At 53.3% G+C, this 26,767-nt stretch overlaps 8 protein-coding genes across 8 annotated transcripts; 3 read left to right on the forward strand and 5 right to left on the reverse strand.

Annotated features, from left to right (window-relative positions):
- Window positions 1-63: 63 nt before the first annotated feature.
- Window positions 64-831, forward strand: J7T55_007379 (glycoside hydrolase family 11 protein; the record flags this gene model as incomplete). The annotated part of the gene is made up of 2 exons (XM_053144135.1): window positions 64-320; window positions 420-831. 2 exons carry the CDS (start codon window positions 64-66, stop codon window positions 829-831), a joined length of 669 nt encoding a protein of 222 aa, XP_052993069.1.
- A 366-nt stretch (window positions 832-1,197) lies between these two features.
- On the reverse strand, window positions 1,198-2,777 carry J7T55_007380 (uncharacterized protein; the record flags this gene model as incomplete). Its single annotated transcript, XM_053144136.1, has 4 exons — window positions 1,198-1,585; window positions 1,668-1,760; window positions 1,823-2,279; window positions 2,576-2,777. 4 exons carry the CDS (start codon window positions 2,775-2,777, stop codon window positions 1,198-1,200), a joined length of 1,140 nt encoding a protein of 379 aa, XP_052993070.1.
- A 1,467-nt stretch (window positions 2,778-4,244) lies between these two features.
- J7T55_007381 (uncharacterized protein) lies at window positions 4,245-5,632 on the reverse strand (the record flags this gene model as incomplete). The annotated part of the gene is made up of 3 exons (XM_053144137.1): window positions 4,245-5,223; window positions 5,290-5,381; window positions 5,534-5,632. The coding sequence occupies 3 exons, from the start codon at window positions 5,630-5,632 to the stop codon at window positions 4,245-4,247; spliced, it is 1,170 nt and encodes a 389-aa protein (XP_052993071.1).
- Window positions 5,633-6,966: 1,334 nt separating this feature from the next.
- J7T55_007382 (uncharacterized protein) lies at window positions 6,967-8,443 on the forward strand (the record flags this gene model as incomplete). The annotated part of the gene is made up of 3 exons (XM_053144139.1): window positions 6,967-7,054; window positions 7,104-8,293; window positions 8,396-8,443. The coding sequence occupies 3 exons, from the start codon at window positions 6,967-6,969 to the stop codon at window positions 8,441-8,443; spliced, it is 1,326 nt and encodes a 441-aa protein (XP_052993072.1).
- Window positions 8,444-9,736: 1,293 nt separating this feature from the next.
- Window positions 9,737-15,759, forward strand: J7T55_007383 (H(+)/Cl(-) exchange transporter 3; the record flags this gene model as incomplete). The annotated part of the gene is made up of 11 exons (XM_053144140.1): window positions 9,737-10,248; window positions 10,302-10,458; window positions 10,555-11,009; window positions 11,446-11,459; window positions 11,636-11,700; window positions 11,751-12,322; window positions 12,600-13,587; window positions 13,643-13,706; window positions 14,015-14,106; window positions 14,164-14,352; window positions 14,404-15,759. The coding sequence occupies 11 exons, from the start codon at window positions 9,737-9,739 to the stop codon at window positions 15,757-15,759; spliced, it is 4,464 nt and encodes a 1,487-aa protein (XP_052993073.1).
- A 334-nt stretch (window positions 15,760-16,093) lies between these two features.
- Window positions 16,094-19,034, reverse strand: J7T55_007384 (dna ligase; the record flags this gene model as incomplete). The annotated part of the gene is made up of 4 exons (XM_053144141.1): window positions 16,094-16,630; window positions 16,703-18,606; window positions 18,660-18,877; window positions 19,009-19,034. The coding sequence occupies 4 exons, from the start codon at window positions 19,032-19,034 to the stop codon at window positions 16,094-16,096; spliced, it is 2,685 nt and encodes an 894-aa protein (XP_052993074.1).
- Window positions 19,035-19,806: 772 nt separating this feature from the next.
- J7T55_007385 (uncharacterized protein) lies at window positions 19,807-21,309 on the reverse strand (the record flags this gene model as incomplete). Its single annotated transcript, XM_053144142.1, has 4 exons — window positions 19,807-20,315; window positions 20,372-20,826; window positions 20,914-21,025; window positions 21,168-21,309. 4 exons carry the CDS (start codon window positions 21,307-21,309, stop codon window positions 19,807-19,809), a joined length of 1,218 nt encoding a protein of 405 aa, XP_052993075.1.
- Window positions 21,310-22,155: 846 nt separating this feature from the next.
- Window positions 22,156-24,395, reverse strand: J7T55_007386 (uncharacterized protein; the record flags this gene model as incomplete). Its single annotated transcript, XM_053144143.1, has 5 exons — window positions 22,156-22,383; window positions 22,447-22,795; window positions 22,851-23,175; window positions 23,306-23,882; window positions 23,943-24,395. 5 exons carry the CDS (start codon window positions 24,393-24,395, stop codon window positions 22,156-22,158), a joined length of 1,932 nt encoding a protein of 643 aa, XP_052993076.1.
- Between the last annotated feature and the right edge of the window lie 2,372 nt (window positions 24,396-26,767).

Genomic DNA, 26,767 nt, shown 5'->3' on the forward strand with positions numbered 1-26,767 from the left:
TGTGCATGCCCAGGCTCGTGCCGAGAGACTACACACCTCTACAAGTCGAATCTTGCATCCAAAATGTTCGCCCTTACCAAACTCGTCGTTGCCATCTCTGCGCTTACTGGGGCACTTGCCGCCCCTACAGCCGAGGCGTCCCCCGATAGTCCTGATTTCCAGCTTGGCGGCGACAGCCTCGCCCGTCGTCAGAACTACAACCAGGACTACGTAACTAGCGGGTCTGTCAACTACTCTCCGGCGAGCAACGGATATTCCGTTTCTTTCTCCGGCGCTGGGGACTTTGTGGTCGGCAAGGGCTGGACCACCGGCACAAACAGGTAAATACACCCCGCGAAAGCTCTCTTCTGCTCCAGGTCTAGAAGGCCTTCACGAGCTGGAGCTGGTGTGATCAATTATACTAACGAACCGTTCTGTAGAAACATCACCTTCAGCGGCTCCACCAGCGCTTCCGGCGGCACCGTCCTGGTCTCAGTCTATGGCTGGACGACAAACCCTCTGATCGAGTACTACGTCCAGGAGTACACTTCCAACGGCGCGGGCTCTGCCCAAGGCACCAAGGTCGGCAGCGTGACTTGCGACGGCTCCACCTACGATATCTGGAAGCACCAGCAGGTCAACCAGCCGTCCATCTCCGGTACGGCCACCTTCTGGCAATACATCTCGAACCGCCAGAGCGCGCGATCCGGCAGCGGTACCGTCACGACAAAGTGCCACTTTGATGCCTGGGCGAAGCTGGGTCTGAACCTGGGCACTATGAACTACCAGGTCCTTGCGACCGAGGGTTGGGGAAGTGCTTCCGGCAGCTCCAAGTACACCATCACTGGTTAGATGCTAAGACGGAGCCGACTGGCTTACGATAGTCACTGTCAAAAAGTACCGGGTCGAGGCTGAATGGTGGGGAGCCCTAGCATAGTTGCTTTCTTGTGTGTATATATTTCAGATTGAGGTGGAAAACTCTATGGGAAATCATGTATATTTGATAGGATTGACAAAATTCATGCATTTCTATCAACTTTAGGAAGAATATGGTCTACATATGAGCCCCAATGTAGCCATTTCTGCCTCGAGATATTAATGCTGCCCAAACCCTGCGACAAGCACATACGAAACTCATTGGAGCGCCCTCGATAAGAATGACCCTCACATTGATACTGTTTCCCACGCATTTGGAAAATTCACTCAAGCCCGAGTGCTCTACATGCCCCGTCCACGGCTCCCAGGAGTACTCGGTGCGGAAATACCAGCAGCTTCATTCGCATGGTATGCCTTCAACTGCCGGTGGTATTCATCATCAACAGAGCCAAGTTTTGAAAAGTTGGATATGTCCATCCTGACGGTACTTTGCTGGGAGGTGGAGCGGTTGAATCTTCGGATAAAGGTTCTCAGGCCCGAGATCTTGGCATCAGGGATGCTGGGAAGCTTGTCGGAGTGTTCTCCTGTGGCCTCTTTCGGCGCCACAAGTGTCTTGGTAGTTCTCTTCAGGTAGCTCCACGACGAGGTCATCTTCGTGACCATAGCCCTTAGTGGAGCTGCGAGTATAGGCATGCAGCTGCAGATGATAGCAATAATAACCTCGATAATGCTAAAATACTTAGGGTTAGCAGTCTTTCGCAGTGTTTCGGCACCCGGATATTTTGTGCAAGTGATCAAAAAAAAAAACATACTTGTAGATGAAGATTAATGTATCGTTGTAAGTGATGTCAGTATAGGACAGTTTGTACCGCTGTGCTAATCCTGCGACAGATGCCGCACATGCACTAAGAGATTGTTTAATTAGAACGGACAGAGGTGTAGTAAAGGCTGGAAAGGCAGAACTTACAGCAATCCTGTCAAAAATATAGCCAGGATGCCGACTTTGCGTTGCTTGTTGACCACCAGGGTAGATATGAGCCGCACTGGGATAGCAATGATGAAAAAATCCGCAATGGTCCCGAACCAACCTCCAGCTAGAGTTACCTTGTATTCCACCGAAGTGCAATTTGGAGATGCTGCCGTCTCTAACCATGTCTTGCCAGAGGGGGGAACACAAACGGAGAGCATTACAATGTTGCTAATGGCATAAAACACCACGCTGGCCACCAGGCCAGCCCAGATAGCGACACGTGCCCACAAGACAGGATTGAAGATGCGAAGATAGAATAGCAACAGCGAGACTTTGATTAACATCGTGGCAAAATTCGAAAAAATGAGGCTGATCGTAAGTGTCCGTACGAAATGGTTCGTCACTTCCGACAGGGGAACATCCCACTGGTGTCTCCCCAGCAGGTTCCCGAGAACTATCAATAGTCAGCTCAGTAAATCCACTGACGTGTCGTCAACTCTAGGTCCAAAACATACATGGCAATACACATCCGCAGTAGACAACAGTGCAGGCCTGTGATTCGCATTAGCGTGACCGGTGGGCAGCGTTGCTGTCTCAGAATACCCACGGCTGCAAGGATGCAAATTACTAAAATTTTATAATCATCAACAACCACGCACAACAATAAGAACTGAGTATATTTGTATATACGCATATATTCAGGAAGTGGCAGGGAGGATGAAGGGAGAAAGAGATGAGGCATCCACGTACTGTCATCCGCACCAACATGATTCAACTTCACCCGAGTTCCAATACGAAGGGCGAGGAATATGAGCATGAGAGGGAGGAGAATGTAGATACCAATCCGTGGAATGTAGCCGATGGACTCCGGGTCAACGAAATTCGGCATCACACCCTCAGGTGGCTGACCGGAGGGGATTTGTGATAGATCTATGCGCTTGAATGCGGGCATAGTGGCTGACCTTGCTGGTTTGGACGAGATGAGCAATGGGAAGAGAACTGATTTGACTGGAGAGGGGTGAGCTCAATAGATATGTTTTAGTTTAGAAAATTAGTGAAGGAAGACTTTTTCCAACGGGGCAATTGCTGTGAAACACGCAGTATTCGATTTGAAAAGGTGTGACCTTGGAAGAAACAAAAAGGGTAGCCAGTCATGAATGTAAAGACAGGTTACGGACTGAGGAGCAGAGACAATAAGAAGTACGAAATGGAAAATGTTAAATGATAAAATCTACCGATACTTTCAGAGTGGGTTGTAAGGCTGTCGGACTCGAGCCGTGGCCCCCAGGTTGCAAATGCATCCGCCCCTTCGTGAAAATGCCCACCACCACCCACCACCACTCTTGGTGCAGGTGCATTGATAACATGTTGTACTAGTAGCCAAAAATAGACCACATGTCACCTCTAAACGGATGTTGAATGAAACCATATGTCTAAGTATTACTTTCCTGTGCTCGTAAGAAACAATCTAAATGTGAGGTTCAAAATGGTAGACTTGATGTTGGCAAACGCACAGTCACTGCGTGATGAAGAGGCCCAAAGTCCCTGAACCCATTGATTCAACAAGGAAGTTGTGTGGCCCTTCGGGATTTCTTTCTTTAGTCACTTCAAGTTTTCCGGCAGCACAATCGGCAGACGTTTGCCAATACGTTTATAGCATCTACATCTGATGAGAGCGGCGGGGCAGCCTCTGTCTCCTCTTACTTGGGACTTATCGCCAGATCGATGCAGTCAGAAGGATGATCGAGCAGTACTTTCTTCCCAATCAAACGTGGGAACTGGTGGAGTAGTTTTCATTTACTACAGCGGCAGTGTCGGCCGAAGAATATTGGGTGTCGCCCCCACCCCTCCACCAAAAACAAGAAGCCACGGAACCAAACTTGTTTTCTTCATGTTGTGTAACCTTTTTTGCACGAACTCAGCTCATGCGTTAAACTCCAAATGGATTCAATTTGCATCGCTTGTGACTAGGTGTGTAAAGCCACACCCCACAAAACCAATGTTGGTTTTCTCAGGTCAAGTCGTATAATTATAGCAAGGTTAGTCTCCCATAGAAAGAGGTTGTACTGAGGCAGTGGTTCATTTGAGGCTCTTTCGAGATTCCTTCTTCGGCAAGGAGAACCTTCTCACATCTGTGAGCTCAAGAAGACGGCGACACAAGCGCCATTAAACTCAAAATACAAGTGCAAAGTTGACAGCCCGCAGGTCTAAGAATATCAGTAATCTCTTCCTCACCTTCACTAGGATTTGACTGGGGTTCTCCGGTAGATAATGATTCCCAACAGGTCTGTCGTTACCGATAAAGCAGATGTTCCAACCATTAACAAACATAGGCCTTGCGGATGTCTTTTTATTTTTATTTAAGGGTCATCATAAATTCAAATATTTAGTTAGGTATTTTTGTAATCTTTGCCTATTGTTATACCGTAGTCTTGATAGCGGCTATATCCTCGGCTGAGACCTCCATCGGTTTATTCGACTCTGATAATTTCACTTCCCACTTGACCCTCTCATTACCCAGCAGTCGCACCTCGATTTCTACATCATGGTCGGGCTGGTGGATAGAAGTGGCCATATTGGTATTCTCCACAGTCGGAATTGACCACCTCACCCCAGACGCTGGTCTGGCATCGAATCGGAGAACAAACAGCGCAGCAAACGCCATTATTTCTGTGGCCGCGAAGTGGCGACCCGGACATAACGTTGAACCCCCGCCAAATCCTCGAAAGGCCACAGGGTTCAATCGGCGCCCGCCTTTGCTTCCACCCTGCCCACCGACGAATCGGTTGTGGGAGAACACGTCCACGTCCTCGCCCCAAACAGTTCGATCCTGATGCTGTACCTCGCCGGGAATCAGCAGAATGTTATCCTTCTTGAGGAGGAACCGTCCGTCCAGCAGATGGTCTTCCAGGATCACACGAGATGAGATGCCGACACCATGGTAGCGGAAGACCTCCTTGAACGTGGATAGCAAGATTGGACAATGGCGTCTGATATAATCTATGTCGATGCTCCGCACGGCGTCTGTGGTGTCTTTGCAATCTCGCTCTCCGGACATATTCAATGTTTTGGTAAGCTCTTCCCGACAGTCTGCTAGGACTGTGGGGTCAGACATGATATGGTAGACCAGCCAGAAGGTCGCTGGCATAGTGTTGCTGAGGAGCGCGATCGAGTTCAGCATTTCGATCCTCGCGATATCCACAAGAGAAAGGCCTTCGGAAGACAAGTATTGCTGTCGATCGCGTATGAAAGCAGATGCTTGAGGATCTTCGTAACCCTTTTTCTCGTAGTAAGTGACATAAGCTTTCAGCAGGGTTTCGCGAGCTCTGATGGACCGTCTCGCCGTTATAGATGTTATAGGGCTTGTCATGAGCGGCAGGATGCCTGCTTCGAATTTTCTGCGAGTAATCAGATAATTTAGCACAATTTTGTGAAGATTTCACGTAGTAATGACCGTCATTCACCTGAAAGCCTGGACAGCAGAGTCGTCTCTGAATGGGTTCTTGGGCCCGTAGATGCCTTCGGTCGTAGCCATCATGACTTGATGGCTGATCCACTGGCACATGTTATCTTGGTGAGCCCCCTAGCCTCAATCTCGCCGATCCGGGAGGTGAGAGCATCCATAGAGGCCGTGACGAAATGGACGGATCTCCTGTTTAAGGCATCCAATTTTGTTCCGGGGTGCAAGGTGGCGTGAATGATCTTGACCATTCCTGCGACGTGACCGTGGTCTTCAAGTAGGTCCCGGCCGATGATTTTCAGCGTACTCTTCCTGCCGCCCATGATCGTCGCCACCATTCGCACCATCACGGGCGCAAAGGAGATGGTTCGTACCTGCTTCCGGACTGACGGTATAAGGGTGGTTGAATTCACTATATAAAGGCGGATCCATGGTAATCGTAAAGTATAGATTGGAAGGCGACTTTTCGCGAGTTGTCAGATGCAATCATACCTCCGTCTCCTAAGAGGACGTGCAAAGTACTGAATGCTTCCTTGAGCTTGCTTACTTTTGTGGTCCATTCCAGTAGTCGGCGCTCCTTCGCCACATGCTGATTGCCGGACTAATGAAAGGGAGCAAGGTCTCGACGGCAAGCGGTTCAGATTCGGACTGAGTGAAACGCAGAAGACCCCATAGAAACGCGTATGGAGAAAACGCAATTGACAGACATGTTGTCAATAGTGAAGCCATATTATCCTGCAGACAACGTCAGTGGTCAGTGCTGTGTGTGAACAACGTCCTGTGCAAATACTGACGTGCGTTGCAAAAGAAGCGAATGAGTGAGGACGACCAGAAAACTAAGCATTTATGGGAGTTGGGTATGGTCAAGAGGTCTGTTGAACCGGGCCCAAAGCCCTTGATCAGACGGTGCAGGAAGTTCCCATCGGTTGATGCAGGGGTTCACACCACCAAACTTCGTCCAGGGCAGTTTTAACCACACAATCTTCATCCCCGCTGCTTGGCTTCTCCTTTGCCCGTCCTGCGCCGTTCCCGTTTTTCAGCCAAGCATCAACTTGAGGCCGCGTACAAGAATTGGCAACTGTCAAAATGAGCCTTGATACTGTAACAATGTAGTGACCATCTGAGCTCACTTTATCTCTCCCGCCAAAGATATCGAAAATTGGCACCGAAAAACACATTTACGTGTCATATTCCGAAGGTGTCACAAGGAGCCCAATATCTATTATGGTGCCGCATTCATCATAACATGCCAAACATGAACATCTGAACATGCAGCACTCTAGAAGTCGACGCAGTAATTGGCGAACCGTCCAGGAGTATCCAATATGTATTCCATTAGTGTCTTGGCCTTTTACAATTGAGAAACAGAAGCATTTGCCTCTTTACGCCGACCTCGGCTAGATCTCCAATCGGTACCATATGGGTCCCGCAAAAGTGATGTTTATCAGTTTCGCACGGCTTAACCACAGTCATCGAGCCGAGACTAGGCTTGAGTCATCAATGCGCGCATATGAGCACGACCCGCTGCATGCGCTCCATTATATGTAGTCTTGATGTTTGAGAAGACATCGGTGACCTCAAGCATATACTTTGCAGCAAATTGTCTTTAAATAAGTCCATAAGGGAAACTTGGACGCATGCAAGTGCGTGCCTGATCCAAGGCACTAGCCCGCATTACAAGATGGCCGACACCAGACGCACATCATTCGGTCATGATATGTTACAGAAACACTTTCTCTTAGACGAGAAATACAACAACCTCAACCATGGTGAGTAAAGCGTCGAAGTGCATAGTCTCACGTCCTCACACTGCTCTAGGGGCATTCGGCAGCACACCCAAGTCTGTCCGGGATGCGATGCGCCGATTCCAAGATGCCTCGGAGGCGGCGCCGGATCGGTATATCCGCTACGAGTATCCGGGCCTTCTCGACGAGTCCCGCGCAGCAGCAGCGTCCTATCTCAACGTCCCGGTCGACGAGCTCGTCATCGTCGCGAACGTGTCTACAGCCGTCAACGCTGTCCTCCGCAACCTTGTATTCCAAGAAGGCGACATAATTGTTTACCTCGACATTACCTATGGTGCTGTTCTGAAGACAATCGACTACATCGTGGAAACAACGCCTGCGGAGGCTGTCAAGGTTGATTTCGCCCTTCCATGCTCCGAGGACGACATCCTCACTGCATTCCGTGATACCATCCTCGCCCAGCGCGGCCGCGTCAGACTCGCCATATTCGACACCATCGCCAGCCTCCCTAGCGTGCGCCTCCCATTCGAGAAGATGGCTTCCATCGCGCGGGAAAACGGCGTCATGACCTTTGTTGATGCGGCCCACGGGATGGGCCATCTGCCCCTGGACATCAAGTCTCTGGACCCGGACTTCCTCAGTTCCAACTGCCACAAGTGGCTGTATACACCGCGGGGCAGCGCCATCTTCTACGTGCCGATGCGCAACCAGCCGCTGATGCGCTCGTCCCTGCCGACATCGCACTACTTCGAGTCGCGGCCGCGGCCGGGTGTTATTCCCAAGCCGAACCCGCTGCCCCCGTCCAACAAGAGTAATTTTGCGTTGCAGTTTGAGTTTGTGGGAACTGTCGACAACGCTTCGCTGCTGTGTATTCAGGCAGCCCTCGAGTTCCGCCGCGCGGTTTGCGGTGGTGAGGCCGCTATCATGGAGTACTGCTGGGAACTGGCGAGGAGGGGCGGGCTCGCAGCCGCGAAGATCCTGGGCACCGAGGTCATGGATAATGAAGATGGGACGCTGACGAGGCAGTGTTCTATGGTCATGGTAAGGCTGCCGATTGAGGTAGCCAGCGCCGAGAAGGGAACGCCAGGTGTGCCTATCGAGCAGGCGTCTGGGGTACAGGCCTGGATTTGCGAGACTCTGGTGACGAAGTACAATACTTTCATAGCCATAATATGGTATCAGGGGCGGTGGTGGGCTAGATTCTCGGCGCAAATCTACTTGGACGAGAGTGATTTTGTCTGGGGCGCTAAGGTGCTCAAGGAGGTTTGCCAGACAGTCATGACAGAGGGCATTGTGGGGACTAATAATTCGAAAGATAACTAGTCAAACTTTGACACAGGATAGCTGAAATGCAATATTGCAAAGATGAACCAGTTCTCAGATGACTGGGTCGTTGCGACAGTCTGGCTTTGATATAGGAACCCTGCGCTGTCCAGATGCCCATCAGACTTCTACGTCTCGGATCGTTTGATCGAGCCAAGGCAGATTCGCCTCGCTTAGCTGAAAGCACCCTGAAACCTGATGTTTAACATGACTTTACCCGGTTCCTGGTGCTGTGATCTGAACGCCACTGGAGTTTCTATACGGCCTTTGCTTCTGAGACGCTCAAGTGAGAAAGGACAACCATCCGGCCTTATGGCCTTATGAAAGACACATTCCTCGAGCCGAAGGTGATGTGAAGCCTTTGGAGGCCCATCACAGCAGCACCATGGGCGCCCACTATCACCGTAGAGCCGCACCTTCCCAACCTAACCTTCCTTCCCCCACCTGCCATCTCGCCCAACATCGCTCCACACATCATATGTCTTTCCCTGCCCTCTTCCCCTCAAGGACAAGAGGCTTCAATAGCTCGTACAGATCGAAGACTGCTTGGTCCCTTCCATCGTTTTTGGTGTCATTTCAGAGTTCCTGTGAAGAAAGATGTAGACCCTGTGAGCCTATTGGGAACGAGAACGATCACCCTTTTATTCACATAGTATAGTGGTTATTTCTTCCCATAGTTCCTTTCACTCAAGTCGGAGAGCCTCTCTCCTACGGTCTATTTGCCCGTAGGCAGTCTTTCCCATCCGCAAATGGTTACATGGGCAGGGAAATCTTAGGCTTGTCAAGGGACGGTACAGTATACTAGTCCCCATGTTTCTGGCCCGTAGTGCCGCTATTTGACTCCCGAAGTGCGGTGCTAGGTTCCCGGATCCAGCTGCATCGGTGGACGGCAGTCTATAATTCAAGTGTAACCTGGGATGGTACCTTGGTAATAACTACCAGAAAAGACTCCAGCAAAGCCACCAGTCGGAATTGTTCAAGTCCGAAGAGGAGACGATCAGCTATATATAAATGACTTCTTGTGCCCGCATGGCGTTAAGCAATGTGCCCCTCCAACTCGATGTCACTTGACCCGGTTAAATGCCCCCGCGACTTTGTCTACTCAATAAACGCAGACATTAAAAGACCGTCTCGGGCCTGAATTTAGGTCCCGTCAGGTGGAGAGCTTAAATAATAATCGACGATTTGTTCCGGCTGCGACGCCCAGTCCTTTTCCATTGCTGTTTCGGAAGACCTCACCGCGACCAATTTGGACGTATGGCTGGAGACTTTAATGAAGTTTGTATATAAGAGCCAAAATGAATGACGAGATCAGTAGATTTTTTTCAAATCGTTCTTCTGTCTCTGTTACAAGGCCCAGACCAGAGCAAGCACCCAACTAAGATGCATCTCCCGAGCCTAAGCCTCCTCGCGATCCTCAGTGCGTCGGCGCTCGCAGCACTGAACAAAACGGGCTCAACCTGCACTATAACGCCGCTGACGACGGGCGCCGATGACACGCCCCAAATCCTGGACGCGTTCAAGCAATGCGGCCGCGACGGCACGGTCGTGCTGACCGAGGGCCTCTTCAATATCGGCCAGGTGATGCGGACGACGGACCTGAACAACTGCGACATCGAGATCCATGGAACACTGAAGTGGAGCTCCGATATCCAATACTGGTTGCGCAACAGCATCAGCGTGACCTATGCGGGAAGGTCGACTGCGTGGCAGCTAGGCGGCACCAACATCAGCTTGCGCGGCTTTGGCAAGGCGTTGTTCGATGGAAATGGTCAACTATGGTATGACCAAAATAGGAACCAGGGGAATCAGAACGGCAGACCGATCAGCTTGACGCTTTGGCACGCCAAAAATGTGCTGGTGGATGGAATCACCTGGCGGCAGAGCCAGTTCTGGTCAGTTGGGATGTTTGAAGAGGTGCGATTTTGGATGACTGATGTGGTAACAGGCATACTTTTGTCGCTTATTCGGAGAATATTACCATGACCAATCTTGACATGAACTCGACTTCGAACTCTCAGTGGTCGACTGTCAATACGGACGGGGTGGATACCTGGAACTCAAAAGATATTGTCATCTCGAATTGGACAGTTACTTGCGGCGATGTGAGTTGCCACATACTTCCCCTTAATTTCTCCTATTATAATGAAAATATCCCGCAGCTCTCTGATGCTCACTGTACTAAACGTCATCCTCATCAGGACTGCATCAGCATGAAAGGCAACTCAACCAACGTCCACGTGAGCAATGTAGTTTGCCACGAAAGCGGTGCCATGTGTATAGGTTCCATAGGCTCGAACCCATCCCAACCAGACTTCGTCGAGAACGTGTATTACGACAACGTCACAGCCTACCACAGCAGCAACGCAGCGTGGATCAAGACGTACTCGGGCCAGGGCAGGGTACGCAACGTGACGTTCGCCAACATGCACTTTGACAACGTCAACCAACCCATCTACATAACACCGTGCATCTACGGTAGCTCCGGATGCGACACCTCGCGGCTGAGCATCGAGGACATCCGCTGGGTCAACATCACGGGCACCAGCCGCTACAATGTGGCTGCTGGGATACACTGCAGTGCTGCGACGCCGTGCAAGAATCTCCAGATGGAAAATGTGAAAATTACCCCAATGAATGGTGGCACGGCCAAATGGTTATGCTCGAACATTCAGAACCAGCAGTCAAGTGGAATTCCGTGCACCGAGAGCTGTCCTGCCAATTGGCCGCAGCAGTTGAGTGGGAATCATTAACATAGAGGTCAGCTGGTATGAAATGAAAATGAAGTTTTTGTACTGGGTGTGAATATTGACAGTACTAACAATGAAATCACACACTTCTTTTTGGGAAGGGGGAGGGGGGGGGTTGCGATGCTGAATGGCGTGCTTGTCAGCTGAACAGAGTGAGGCATGGCTCCTCCTTTACACCACAAATAACTCTGTAGTGATACTGAAGGAGGTGCATACAGAAGGTGCAGAATCTGTTAGCCAGCCTTGAATACACAATAAATAGTTCTACAGTAATTATACAGAACAAAGGCCATCTTAGAGAGCTACGTTTCAAACAAAGACTAATGGCCATGTTGTTTAAAGGCTCTACGGGAAGCGTATGTTGAAAGGTGTGAACAATGTATTGTTCACAAATATTAATTCAAAACGACCGTGACGGGCATCATGAATATATAAGGTCTGGTAAATTTCGGCTCAGTCTATCAAGTCTGAGATTGTTCCTTACCATCTGCACTGGACTTCCAACAGCCTGCATATCTACACTTGCCCTTAGACCTCGAGAAACTCAACAACAACTTGCCGGAGGAACAGAAATGTCAATCATCATGGAAAGCCCTGGTCAGTCTAAAATGTTCCCACAAACTCCCCAAGCTACTCACGAAAAGCAGGAATCGGATATTCAGCTCGCCGTAGAGGCTCTTTGCATGCTATCAGAGCATAAGCCTGTCAACAATGTAGTGGATACACATCCCCCAGACAGAAGTGATTTCTGGGCAATCGTTATGGGTCCGCAAGCGTCTCGACCCAAGCGTCCACTTACCGTAGACGATGAAGTCCAGGATGAACGTGCGCCAAAGCGGACGCGCAAACTAGCCCCACGTAGATATCCAAGGGACGGGGTATCTCCCCACGAGAGACCTCCATACGCCATGTTCAACAAGATTGCACAGGCTATCTTGAGCACACCGCGGGAGCAAATGACCGGAGAGGAAATAGTTGACTACATCTGGGAGACATACCCTTGGTATCAATATCGGCCACAAAACAACAATCTGAGGAAGCATATTCAATACGCCCTTGCTCCCAAGAAGAGACGTGCTAACTACTTCGAAATATCAGCGAATGGCCCGGACAGCGAGGGGCAATTAACGACCTGGCGAGTGAAGACCTGGCGAATCAAGGCTGAGTATCGAGACTATATGGCCACTAATATGTACACGTTCGGCTCGGTCATGCCCAAGTAGGCGTGCAGCAACAACACATTATCACCAGCAGGTAGGGTCGTTCTCATTAATTTTTTCTTTGAAGTCATTTCATATCAATGTAATAGTACAACATCATTGCTCATCAATATTTGTTTCCGACTCCTTGTCCACTCTGTTTGATTGATGCTTAGTAATACAAGTCCACTCGACACAGTAGCCTAGTACCTGAAGATCCAGGACGCATGCGGATCCCTGATCTTGGCGACAGCCAAACGAGCCAGGGTCGCTTGTGCCGACCGATAAGCGATTCAGCCGCCTCCACGACCTCACGCCGGTCCTCGTTGCCGTCTACCGTGCGTGGCCAGTGATCTCGACAAGCCCAGGTGACTTAGCTCGACGAGTCGCCGCGCCGGAAGATGAGTGCATTCCCACCCGCGGCCCATCGCGAAACAAGCAGACGCCGTCTCCGACCATGAACGACGGCCTCGCCAACGGGGAGGCCTCGTCATCCTCGTCCCAATCGCCGCAGCACGGCTCACACTCGCTACCACACGTCGACAGCGACGCCCTCCGCCCAGGCACCGCCGACAGCGACCTCCTTGGCGAAGACCCCCTCAGCCAGAACCTCGCCGAGCCAATATCCTTCAAGCGCAAGCAGAAGCGCCCAGGCATTGGCCTGGGATTGATCACGAGCTTGACGGGGTCTCTGTTGGACCAGAGAGGAGGCAATGGGACAAATGCTGCCGTGAGCAGATTACAGGAAGAAGAGACGGAGGTGCCCTACCCGGAGACCTTTCAGTCCTCGCCTAGGAGGAGGGGCACAGGCAACACCACGCAAACCGGTTCGACCCCCAAGGACGGGGCACCTTTGGACTGGCACGTCGAGGGCCCAGGCCAGCGAGTAGGCTACGAGAACCTGACGGCCATAGACTGGATTTTTGAATACACCAAGGAGAGGGCCCGACTGAGGGTGCTGAACTCCAGCGCGGCGGGGCTCGTGGGCTACGCCCAGAGGCTACTCGATGCGAGCCAGGAATGGATCATACTCGTCCTGACTGGGCTCCTCGTCGGCACTCTCGCCGCAGCCATTGACATCGTCACGGATTGGCTGGGCGACCTGAAGGCCGGGTACTGTTCCACGTCAGATGGCGGTGCTTTCTATTTAAACAAAAACTTCTGCTGTCTGGGTTATGATGAAGGGGCTCAGTGTATGGGCTGGCGCCCATGGGCTGCAGCGTTGCACATATCATCGGCTGGGGGAAAGTGGATCATAGAATATTTCTTTTTCATCTCTTTTTCGGTATGTTCGATGCTCAGACCCGTCTTGAACCCTGGCATTTTCTGACAAATGATAGGTTCTCTTTGCTCTATGCGCCAGCATTTTGGTAAAGGAGTACTCGGTTTATGCTAGGCACAGTGGTATACCCGAGATCAAGACTGTGTTAGGGGGTTTTGTCATTAGGCGCTTTCTCGGTACATGGACGTTGGTCACGAAATCTCTCGGATTAGTAGGTTACCCTTCGTCTTGCACACCCGAGCTGGATCTAACGGCATCTTAGTGTTTGGCTGTGGCGTCTGGCATGTGGTTGGGAAAGGAAGGTCCTTTAGTCCACGTTGCATGCTGCTGCTCGAATCTGTTCATTAAACTTTCTCCGGCCATCAATGCGAATGAAGGTATTGTAATGCTCTTGTTGCGTACTATTGGCAGGCCATCTGACGGAATCCAGCTCGAAAGAGAGAAGTGCTTTCTGCCGCAGCGGCGTCGGGCATATCTGTGGCCTTCGGTGCGCCTATAGGTGGAGTGCTGTTCAGTCTCGAGGTAGGACTACACCAACTACTCCCTAGGTCAGAGGAGAAGAATCGCTGATTTTGGCAGCAAATCTCGTACTACTTTCCCGACAAGACGATGTGGAAAAGCTTCGTCTGTGCTATGACTGCTGCTGTCGTCTTGAAAGCTCTGGACCCTTTCCGTACTGGGGAAACCGCCCTGTATCATGTCAAGTACAGCACCGAATGGCACAACTTTGAAGCTTTAGGCCCTTTTCTTATCCTCGGCATCATGGGGGTGAGTCAATTGCAGACCTGTCTCGACGTGAAGTCGCTAATGGTGAAGTAGGGAATCTACGGGGGCCTGTTCATCAAATTGAACATGAAGGTTGCCTCATTGAAAAAGGCCCGAACGATCTCGAACGAATGGCTGCCGGGGCCGGTCACGCAGGTGGCAATTGTTGCCCTCCTCACGGCCGTGATCAACTATCCCAACCTTTACATGCGAGCGCAATCATCAGAGCTCGTCGCAAATCTCTTCTCCGAATGTTCTAAGCTGCTGGATGACCAGTTCGGCCTGTGCAAGACAGGAGCAGCCACGGCAGGGACCATCGTTCTGCTCCTCTTTGCCGCCATCCTTGGCTTCTTCCTCGCAGCAATCACCTTCGGCCTGCAGATACCCGCAGGTATCATTCTCCCGTCCATGGCCATCGGTGCGCTGTCGGGCCGCGCTGTCGGCATCATCATGGAGATCTGGGTGCACAACCACCCTGGCTTTATCGCCTTCCAGCAGTGTGAGCCCGACATTCCCTGCATCAACCCCGGCACCTACGCCATCATCGGAGCAGCGGCGACGCTCGCCGGCGTCACGCGCATGACCGTCTCCATCGTAGTAATCATGTTCGAGCTCACCGGCGCCCTGACGTACGTGCTTCCGATCATGATCGCGGTGATGATATCCAAATGGGTCGGCGACGCATTCAGCCGCAGAGGCATCTACGAGTCGTGGATCCACTTTAACGAGTACCCATTCCTGGACAACAGCGACGAGAACGTCGCGTCCATCCCGGACATCCCCGCGGGGCAGGTCATGACGCGCATCGAGGACCTAGTCGTCCTCACCGCAACGGGCCACACCATCGCCTCGCTGCAGGCGATCCTCGAGACCCAGACATACCGCGGCTTCCCCGTGGTGTCGGACCCGCGCGACGCCGTGCTGCTGGGCTACATCTCGCGCGCCGAGCTGCAGTACAACCTGGTGGGCGCGTCGCGGCCGCCGCGCTCGCTGCCGCCCGAGACCGAGGCCTTCTTCAGCCACCAGCCGCTCGCGGACCCGCGCACGACGCTCGACCTCCGGCCCTGGGTCGACCAGACGCCCATCACGCTGCCCTCGCGCGCCAGCCTCCACCTCGCCGTCAGCTACTTCCAGAAGATCGGCCTGCGCTACGTGCTCTTCAGCGACAGGGGCGTGCTGCAGGGCCTGCTGACCAAGAAGGACGTCTGGCAGGTCCTCAACGGCGCCGAGGAGACGCGGCGCACCGGCGGCGCGGGCGGCGGCGGCGGCGGCATGCTGTCGGGCAACGCCGCGGTCGAGACGGGCATCACGCGCGAGGAGGGCGAGGGCGAGCAGAGGGGCCTCCTGGAGAGGAGTCATCTCGTCGAGGAGGCCCAGAGCCCCGGGCTTGAGGTCGGCTCTATATTGTAGAAAGGCGGGCAAATGGCAGGGCGCGCATATGCCTCTTTAGATGTGTGATGATAGCGATCGTTGATATAAAAAGCGAAGTGACCAAATGCAGCGAATGTGCATATGCACGTCAATATAGAGCGCGGGTTCCCCGTGACACGGTCTGAAATGTGGTTCAACAGCTCTTATGAGAGGTTCGTTGGGTACGCTACGGAGTCGTGACAAGATACCCCCACTCCCAAAAAATACATGCCTGGCGTCCGCCGCAGGCAGTAAAGCAATTTGGCGTACAGCCCTGCAACCACCGACCATCTCATTTCGTTTCCGACCACCACTACAGCAGTATTGCCCTCTCCTAATACTCAAAATCATCATCCACCGCGGGCCCCTTATTCTTCGTGACGCTCTCCTGCTTTCGGTACATCTCAGCGACCTGCCGCGAGCTGGTGGCCTCGTCGGGCTTCTTGTCGTCGCGGACCTTAATGAAGCGCGGGAAGCGGAGCGAGATGCCCTTCTCGCCGGCGGGGTCGACGCCCTCCTTAATGCCAGCCTTGTAGCGCGGGCTGAGGGTCAGGTCGGCGGTGCGCACCTCCCACACGTAGCGGGGCTCGAACCAGACGTCAGGCTGGTGCTGCCCGCCGGATGAGTGCGAGTAGAAGGGCTTGGGCCGGTCAATGACGATCTCGGACAGCGCCTTGTGCAGCTCCTCCAGCACAGCCTCGCTGAACCCCGTTCCGATGTTGCACACCGTTTCGTACGTGTCCGTCGCTGGGCTGTAGCATGCCAGTAGGAACGCCCCGTATACTGACGTGCGCTTGCCCTTGCCGTAGTAAGCGCCTAGGACGACGAGATCGAGCGAGTCGCCTACGCCGGAGAGGTAGTCTTTCTTGATCTATGAGTAAAACCGAATATTAGCATATGGCGCGAGCAGTAGAAAACTTCATGAATGCGATGATATGCTTACCTTGAGCCAGTTGCGACTTCGCTTGCTGGGCTCGTATCCGCTCTCCTCGCCGTCAAGCATCTTCACCATCAGACCTTCGCAGGACGCCTTGACACTCTCGTCCAGGAATTGTTGAATCTCGTCGAGCTCCTTGCCGTTCATGTGGACTGCGAACGAGAATTCGCCTTCAACGGGGACGAATGCCTCCTTGAGCAGTTCTCGTCGTTCCCGCAGCGACTTCTCCACGATGGCTTCGCCGTTGAGATACAGCAGGTCGAAGGCGAAGACGCAGACCTTGACCTTGACGTCCTCGACCTTGACATCCTTCTTCTTCCGCGTCATCAGCTGCTGGAACGGGAGGACCTTCTTCTCGACGGTGTCCCAGGCTACGGTCTCGCAGTCAAGCACAAAGCTCTTGGTGTCCTCCTTGACCCATGTATGTAGCTTGGCGAGAATGTCGGGGTACTTCTTCGACAAGTCTTCTGAGTTTCTCGAGAAGATTGATGCCACGCCATCACCGACTGCCTGCACTGAGCCAGCCGTGGCCTGGCTGAGCTCCTGATTCGCGTCCTTTGCGACGTAGTGGATCTGCGCACGCTCGCCGTCGTACTTGTATTCGCAGGTGAAGTTCTGTCCCTCGAACCGATCCAGAACCTCCGTTATAGCCTTGGTGGGCTTTGCCAACATGGGCTTGAGTGGCACGCCAGGCCGCAGCTTGCAATTCTCGCGAAGCTTCAAAATGCCGTGTTCTAGCATCGCTGGAATGATGACATCGTAGCTTGGTAGCTCACTGTACACAGTCTTGAGCGTTGCCTCCGCCTTCTCCATCTCCGTGGTGCTGGGGACCTTGCCCTTCTGCTCAGCCTCATGGCAAATCATCGCCTGAGCAAGGGACACCAGCACGGTCTTCTCAGCAAGACCTAGACGCAGTTTGCCTTCCAGAAATCGAATGATGTACTTGGCCTCACTTGGACCGCCCTTGTCCTTGGTGATGTCAACCTTGCCCGTACCTTGCGAATCAGCCGCAGACAGCAATTTCTTGATTCCGTCGACCTTCCGGCCCTGTGCGCCATTCCCGGTGACAGTTGCGATGCCCATCAAGCCCTTGTGGACACCACGAACCGTTAAAGGCTTTGGTTTGAACATGGTTGGCTGTGTGGACCTCGACTTGACCGCGACCAGACCCAGATCACCAATCTCCTTTTGGTCATTCTTGATGACCTGAAGACTGCGCCCTGTGCTCTCCCCAATGGCTTTCATGATCAGAGACTCGCCGATCCCCAGCTCAATGCCTGCATAATCAGGCGCAAGTTTGTTGATCATCAACAGCACCGTCGGCAGCATGTCGTCGGGAGTGAGCCGTAACACTTGACGCAAGAATAATGAGCAGTGAGCCATGATCTCCAATCTCTTGCTGGTGAGCTCAACGAGGGAGAAGGTTTGGCAGAGCGCAGCGTAAGGGACAGGCTCGCCTGGTTTCCAATCAGGATATGGATCCTTGGTCTTGCTCGTCAGCTTGGTCTGCACGGTCTTGCGTGCTTTCTCGACAACCTCGGGCTTCTCGTCCTCTCCGCTTTCTTCGGCCTCTTGCTCTGCTTCTGACGCGGATTCTGTTGCAGCCGCCGCGCTATCATCTTCCTCGGCCGGCTCAGGTTTTGGACTGGGCTCCTTCTTGCGCGATATTGCAGCTGTTGCCTTGGTTGTCTTCGACACCTTTTTCGTTTTTGGTTTTGGTGAGGGCGCATCCTCCATTACCTCGTCCTCGTCGTCATCCTGAATTACTTTCCGCCCCTTTCGCGATCGTTTCACCGCGGGAGCATCCTCCTCTTCGAGGTCCTCTGCTTCATCTTCTTGCTTGATCTTCTCACTTGGTGACTTCGCAGATGCTTTAGAGGATTGTAATGTTCGGCTGCGCTTTTTCGAATCTGTGCGCTTGTAATCAGCTATGATTCTCGTCCCTGTGGCCCACGTCACTGACCTTGTACTGGCTCTGTGTTTTCTTTTGCACTGTTGCTGCTCGGGCTGCCCTGGCTCGACACCTTCGCCTTGTTTTCCGTCACCTCCTCGTCGGAACCACCGTCCTCTTCTTTGACGGCGGTTGACTTTTTTGCCTTGTCTGCCGTCTTCGTCGCGAAGGACAGCCGAGTCTGTTGTGTGGGAGCTGGCTTGGAGCCGTCGGCCTTGCCGAAGAACTTGCTACAGTGCGACAGACACATAGTCAGCAATTGAACTCAGAGGGTCTTCCCATGTAATGTAAAATGGATCGCATCGCAACCTAGAGGCTATTGCGCACACACCCCAAGGTTGTTTGCGACGGCTTGACATACCCCAGGGTCGCTTGCTTGGGCGCCATTGCGAGAAGCGGCTGGAGCGTGGGTCGCGTTGGGAAGCGGAGGAGTTGCTTGGAGGCGTGACTCGACCAGTTTCGTGTCTGGTGTAAATTGGCCGGGTGTCTCAATCCTTTAAATGAAGAACGGAACAGAGAGCCACGAAGGCAGTGCATCTGCAGGAACGTGGACTTCTAGGCAGAAGGGGGAGGGGTGTGCGGCGGAAGGTGCAGGCGGCAGCCCTTGGTGTTAGTGAGAATGACGCGCCTTTTCTGGCTCGAGTACGCGCCTAGATCTAAATTGAACGCGACCCTCACGTGCCGTTCCGGTACGCTCCTTCGGATCTCCTCATACTTCTCTACACACCAGCCTTTTGACTTGTCACTTCGTGACTAGTCTGCACGCTTCATCATTGATGCAACTTTCACATGCTTATGAATCCAGAAAAACAAGCTCGAATCATCACGGTTTCTGCAGCGTAAATATCGGAAAGAGTAGTCCGCATACGTTGTCTAAGGCTTGTGTCTAGATACCATATGTTTCGTTCTGCAGGTCATTCCTAGCAATCACCATGAGTACGGAAGACGAATCATTCACTCAAAGCCATCTTTCACGATTTTGGGAACCCTCAACCAAAGTTATCAATAACGCAAGCTTTCCTGTCAAAGGCCACGCCATGCTCTAAGTTGTTGTTTGGATATTGTACATGCGCGACAATCACATAGGCTCGCCCGATTCAGTAGCCATCGTGGTCCCGAAATCGACTACCCTCGCTCCCATCCATCCTGTCATCTAGCTTTAGGCGAAGTAGAAGTTCTCCTCCGGTACCCGACCCCTGATGAATGGAGGCTCGCTTCCCCTGACGTAGATGTCCTCATACAGGATCTGTGGGGTGGCCTCTGGCACTGGCATTGCCTCAGCGATAGCGACCTCCTCGTTGACGTGGTTGCGGGCGTCCTTGTCGATGGCCTTGAGTTCGTCCTCAGACGCAACCTCCCACTCGAGGATGTGCTTCTTAAGCCCGGAGATGGGGTCGTTGGTGCTACGCATGCGCTGGATTTCCTCACGGGTTCGGTAGGTGGTGCCGGGGTCGGACATGGAGTGACCTCCGTATCGGTACGTGACATATTCCAGGACGAGGGGGCCGTTGTCGGCATCAGTCCACTGCTTGCCGTACTTAACAGCTGCCTTCACGGCAAGGACGTCCATGCCGTTGACCTTAAGACCCGGGATGTACTGTCCACGCTTGTAGTAGTCCGTCAAGGCGGAGGAACGAGCTGCCGCTGTGCCCATACCGTACTTGTTGTCTGTGGTCCTCGAGTTAGCACTTGTCTAGGGGCCTTTCATTCCAAGGCGTTCTTACTCTCGCAACCGAAAAGCGCTGGCAGGTTCCACAGCTTGGCCATGTTGAAGGCCTCAAAAACCTGGCCCTGGTTGCTGGCACCATCACCGTACAGGATGATGGAGGACTTCTTGCGGCCAGTGTACTTGTGGGCGAAGGCCAGACCGGCACCGACAGGGACCTGAGCGCCGACGATACCGTTGCCACCGTAGAAGTTCTTGGCGAACATGTGCATAGAACCACCCTTTCCGTAAGCGATACCCTGGCGTCTGCCCAACAGCTCACCAATGATGGACCGCACGCTGGCGCCTCGCATCAGGGCATAGCCGTGGCAACGGTAGGCGGTAATGACGTCGTCCTCCTTGGTGATAGCGTGCTCGATACCGGTGGCGACGGCCTCTTGACCTGTCGACAAGTGGCAGAAACCACGGATCTTCTTCTCCTTGTACAGTCGGTCGGCGGCCATCTCCATCTGTCTGTAGAATCAAGTCCGTCAATGCCTGCTACACAAGTCTCCCTGGTTTGGGGAATTGAATAGATGGCTTGCTCGAGGCATGGCATACCGGGTGACGACCATGTCGTAGTACATCTGCTTGAGCTCCTTCTTCGTCACTTCGATGGTGTATGGAGGTGGGTCCAGCTCGTATGTCTCGAAGCTCTCATCGCTGAGGCTTACTGAGAAGGGCTCGTCGTCGGACTGATAACGGAATTGTGTTAGATAGATTCAATCAATCATGCCAGGCTTGGTGAGGTGTATGGATTTGTATCCGTCAAGTCTTTAGGGATCTTGTGAGCGAAGACGGGAGTGCGAATGAACTTGCCTTCGGGACTGCGCTCTTGTCAACGCTGGCGGATGCGGCGTTGGTGGTAACGGACCGGCGAGCCGCGACGATGGGGATCGAAGGGCGGGCGGTGCGCAGAGGCACCGCACGTGGTATCCTGACGGCTCTGGAGAACATCTTGTCGACGACGATGGGAAGTCGGGACAGGTTTTCGGGGGGGGACGGAGTGGATGTGGTCGCAGGAAGAGCTGTCGCGAGATGGGCAAAGTCCGAGAATTATTCTCTCTCAACATTGTCGGGAAACAGCTCATTCCTTTTGGGTTTAGCGCGGGCTGCGGACGCCGAAGATTGGGCCGTTGGTCAGAGCTCCTGAACCGGACCTCCAGAACTGCAAGCTTGGCGCTCAACGTTGAGAAGCTCGACCCCCGAAGCACCGCAGCTCGACTGGCCCATGAATTCCTTTCACTCTTTGATCTTCATCACGTCGACGGTCCAATTCTAACACCATAAGAGAGGGCGATGCGAGCTGACTTGTGATATTTGTCTCGTTCAAACCCTATTTCAGATGTAGCTCATCTATCCTCCGCTAACTCCATACCAAAACACAGAAACAATACCTCGCGTCTCCTCTCATCCGCCATTCCCAAGCCAGCCATTATGTTGAAATTGATAAGTAGCAACGCCTAGCCAGCCTCATTGTCAACGCCCCAGCCATGCGGATAAATAGAATATGAAAGCCCGGCGTCTGCGCCAGGAGCTAAAGGCGATAATAGTTTTGTAGCCAGAAAATGCGATGTCTACCCAAATGCAAACAATGGTGTCAGCGAATAAGATTCAGCCGACCCGGCCTATGCTATTGTATGCCATAATAAATCAAGTTTCTAATGGCCTCTGCTCGGCTGCCATAGAGGATGATGATGCGTGCCACCCAACTGCGGGCGGTAGTTATGTTTTTCGAATAGCCGATGCTGACACGTCCACTATCAATGTTGTGAGGAATTACCATCAGGTCCAAGTTCAGATTCAGTCGTGGAAAAAAGTGGTGCCTTGCCGAAGGGGAGCGGTTGACGGGCCGGCGTCTCTCATGTCAACATCTTCGACTCCACTGTCACGGGGGCCCAGGCTGTGAAGCAATGCTGGCTGCGGTGGTCTGTAGTCCAAGGGTAATGCGCTCTTCGGCCGGTCAGGTTCCTCAAGAGATCTCAACGCAAATGGCCTCTCATCCTCTGGCGGCGGTGAGAATGACCAGACCTATTGAGCTCGGGTCAGCGTGTACTCATGTGTTGCATGCATGATCGGCAGATGTTTACTCACCTCCATAATAGTTCGATTGTTTCGGAGAGCCATTGCCACGCATTTCTCATCCTCAAAAGCCACGCGCCACACGGCCTCGCCTTGAGCAATCAGTTCGCGAACGAGGTGTCCCGTCTTCAGGTCCCAGACTTTGACACGGCCGTCACTGCCGCCGCTGACAACACGAGTGTCGTCGAATTGCAAGCTTGTCACGCTGTTATCGTGGGCAGCCAGCCTGTGAATAGGGACGAACTTCGAGAGGGACCAAACCCGGACCGAGCCATCAGAGCCACCCGTGACAAGGGTGTCTCCGCGCATTTGCAGCTGGCCCACCAGAGACGTGTGTCCTTGCAAGACTGCCTGGCATTCCCTGTTGCCCGTGTTAGCCGACCTCCGTCAGAGTTTGCGCATGTAGACCAACTTACCCAGTGTTTGCGTTCCAAATCCGAACACTTGTGTCCAAGCTGCCCGTTGCCACCCTCGCGCCGTCAAAGGCAATAGCATAAATCTGGCTGTAGTGGCCTTGAAGTGTGTGGAGACACCTGCCTTCGGATATGCTCCATACTTTGGCGGTAGTATCGTAACTGCCCGACACCACTATATCTCCCTTGATCTCCAAGCATCGAACACTAGCTTGATGACCGACAAGGACGTTGCGGCAGACGCCAGTCTCGATATTCCAGACACGAAGGGTGGTATCTCTCGAGCCGGAGATGGCGGTCTTGGCGTCGGACATCTTAAGACAACGCACTGTGGAGGTATGACCTCTCAAAGTGTGGACGCAATTTCTAAGAAAGTTAGCGGCTGATCGACCAGATAGTCACCATGTATAGTCTTCCTTACCCGGTGCTTAAGTCCCAGACGCGCACATCGCGATCACAACCGCCACTGACCAGGATGTCTTCCCATGGGACCATAGCCCATACGCCCATGACGTGGCCCTGTAGTACTCGCAACGCGTTGCCTTCGGTATCAAAGACGTGGATCTTGGCATTATCTAAAGCCACAATGATGTACCGGGGTGTCAAATGCAGACTGGTTACGACGCCGCCATCCTGGGTGATAGCTCGCGTGGTAGCCTTACCACCAGTTCGCCATGCCGCATCCACCAAGTATCTCTGCTTGAAGTGCGACTTGTACGACCTGAGCTTAGGACGCGAGCTCGAGTCCGACCCGTCCAGGCTCCTAGAAGCGGACATACCGGTCGCAGTTGGCAATGCCCCTGGGAAACTGTGCATGTGGTTTGAAAATGGGGTGTCCAAGGAGACAAGTGGTTGTGCTCCAGGCCTCGAGGCGTAGAGAGGCACCGTGGTACCCACCTCGGACAGACGACGGCCGTAATCGTGTTTGACGCACAGATTTTTCCATGTCATGTCATCGCTGAGGAGGTCTCTCCACCTTCGTGATACTTGGGATGCTCTCGCCAGGACCTTGGGGTCGTCGATGAATGACAGAATCTGGATTGGTCAGCATCAGACGGAAGACTCTTTGGAACAGAACATGCAATCCCAACTTACCCTAAGACATAACTCATCAGGAAGACTGGTGAAAGGATCTTTCTTCAGCAGCGGGCTAACGAATTGATGAACAAATGACAGCTGCTGGCTTGTGCACAAGTTCAACAAATCCGCCAAGATGCGTGTTCGTTGAGGTCCATTGCAGGTCTGGAAGTGTTGGCGACACTGGGCCAGGAAGATGTCCTCGTCGTCCGCAGCGTCGCTCCAGTCAGGCTGCGCGTGCGTGGGACCAGGCGACGCCGCCGGTGTGGGAGGCGGCGGTGGCGATCCGGTCAGTGTCTGGTCGAAGTCGGCAGCAGGTGTGCTCATGCTGGGAGTCGGCGGTCCCCTGGGCGGTCTAGGCTGAGGGATCTTGATCGTGTGGTTTCCGTTGCCCATAACGACATCCTCGCTTGAGTACAGACTCGCTCTCCTGTCTGAAAAGCTGAGCGGTCGGTGGCCATAGCCATCCATTGTGACAAGAGTCCCCGAACGCAATAATATTGTACGGACTCTGTCTCGAGGACTCGGCGGCCGAGGGAGGATCAAGGGAACGCGGGGTGGGGAGTCGTCTTGTCGGTGTCAACTACAGACCACGATCTGGGACTCGAGGTTCTAACAGGCGGGATGATGTCGAAGTTGGCTCGGTTCACGATCGGAATGGCGGGTCCTTGGAGGCTGTTGGAACCGCTGGAAGGGAACGTGACTTGGGAAGCCAGGACGCTTTAATGATGTGGAACAAGGGGAATGGCGGCAGCGCTAACCGGGATGGTGGCAGTGGCTCCTTCGCCTAGGCCTAGTGGGACCGGTAAACCACAGTGCTAGCTTTTGGTTTTGGATTTGGTCGGAAGAGGACTGAATTAATAAAACGGCGAGAAGAGTCCTGGGTCCGCAGAGGCTGGATGACACGGAAGCCGAAACCGACGCGGAAGGCTGGAGGTGAAGAGCCAGATGGTGCAGGCGCTTTGATCCGGGGGGACGGAGAGGGAGAGTCAAATCAAGGGGGCTGTTGGTGCGGAGGAGAGGTGAGGAGGCGCGAGGCTTAAAGTGTGAGGGTCAGGCCGACGGCGAGGCAGAGTCGGAAGCGCTGCGGAGTAACAAGTAACGTGTGTCGGAGGGAACGAGTCGTACGCAGTACATCAGACGTGCAGACTGATTAAAACCAAGAGGCGAGGATTCTGCAGAAGAGAAAAAAGACTGGATGACCGCAGAGTGGCAACGAGTGGGTGGAAGAGACCGAGTCAATACCGGGATGTGGTGGTATGCAGTGATCAGAGTGGTGAGGGTGAGACGGAAGAGTTTTGGGGGTGGTGATGTGACCCGAATTCGCCTTGCTCCAATGTTGTTGTCATGAGGTTCCGCAGAATTGAAGGGAACGATGAGATGATGGGGATGTCGAGGCCAGGCCAGTGTGCGAGCCTGAGAGGGTGTATGGGTCTCTTGGGACTGGACCTGGGGATTTGGATTAGGATTGGGATTGGGACCGGGACTGGGACTGGGACGTGGACTGGGATTTGCAGGAACAGAGAAAGATGCGGTGGGTCTCCCTCTGGCGACTCCTGGTTTCCTGTTTCCAAGGTTGATGTTGCCCGTTGGTAGGGGGGGGGGCCTGGGATATTGTATGTACCGTTATTGTACGAAGGTACGTCTGGACTCACTGACTGCCCAAGTGCAGGTGCAAGGTGCAGGTTGCAGGTTGCAGGTGCAGGTGCAGCGCGAAGAGAGAGAGAGACAGAAAGAGATAATGGAAGGAACCAGCGGCCACTCCCAAGACGACCTGCTTCTGCTTCCTCCAGGACTCGGCTCGACACCAGGCCAGAAGGCGAAGGCGGCACAAGACTGCGCTTGCACTGCGGTGCACTCTAATAATATTATTGCTGCCCTCGGCACCACCCGAACACAACCTCGGGCCTATCGGGTACTGGGACTGGGACTGGGACTGGGAATTGGACTGCAGCGCGAAACAGAAACGTGGGTGAGGGAAGATTCGAATCGACGACAAGTCAGATGGCGTGGGCGTGATTTTACTGGGCTGAAAAGCTGAAAGGGACGGGGAAACAAATGAGGTGACGAGGTCGACTGGTAGCCGTCGTCTCGTTCGTTAGCCCATCAGTGCCCTTCAAGTCCGTCCGTCAAGTCAAGTCAAGTCAAGTAGAGCCAAGTGCCCCCAGTCCCAGCTACCTAGCCGATGGAACTTCCAAGGTTCGCTCGTCTCCTCGTCTTTCGTCTCCACGGGCTCTGCTCTTGTCAGCACGGCTCGCAGGGACGCTGGGACGCTGGGACGCTGGGACGGCACGACCTGGCTCTGCCCTCGCTGCTGATGGCGGAGAGCAATCGGTACTTGGGTACTTGGATACCTGCCCTGCGTCTCTGCGTCTCTGTGTCTTCTGTACCAGTAGGTGATTGAGAAAAGAGGATTGGGAATGGAATGCAGCACCACCTGGCTGGCCAAGCCAAGCTGGGGCGGGTCCCCATTCTCGATCCCACCCTCGACCAGCACCCAGCACCATACTACGTATACCAGCACATTCTGCTTTCGCCGGTGATCTGCATCACGCAGGTAGCAATGTGGATGCACGCGGTTGTCATAAGCCCACGGACCCTCTTCACCAACGCCCGGGCGGTCAGGGGCAACTTCAAACGTGCAGCCTGTGTACTTTTCAGATTTGCGAGAGCGATGGCCCCCAGTCTTTCCAAGCATCCAAGCAACCAAGCACCCAAGGGTTTCCTCAGTGATCAGCAAATGATGATCTCCTGTACTGGCACTGGGAATTGTCCACGCACCCGTGCACGCATATGCGAACAGATATGTACTGCAAAAGCCATCTCACCTGCTCATCTGCTCA

This window comes from Diaporthe amygdali (genome assembly GCF_026229845.1).
Source record: "Diaporthe amygdali strain CAA958 chromosome Unknown NODE_16_length_960263_cov_65_539585, whole genome shotgun sequence".
NCBI lineage: Eukaryota > Fungi > Ascomycota > Sordariomycetes > Diaporthales > Diaporthaceae > Diaporthe > Diaporthe amygdali.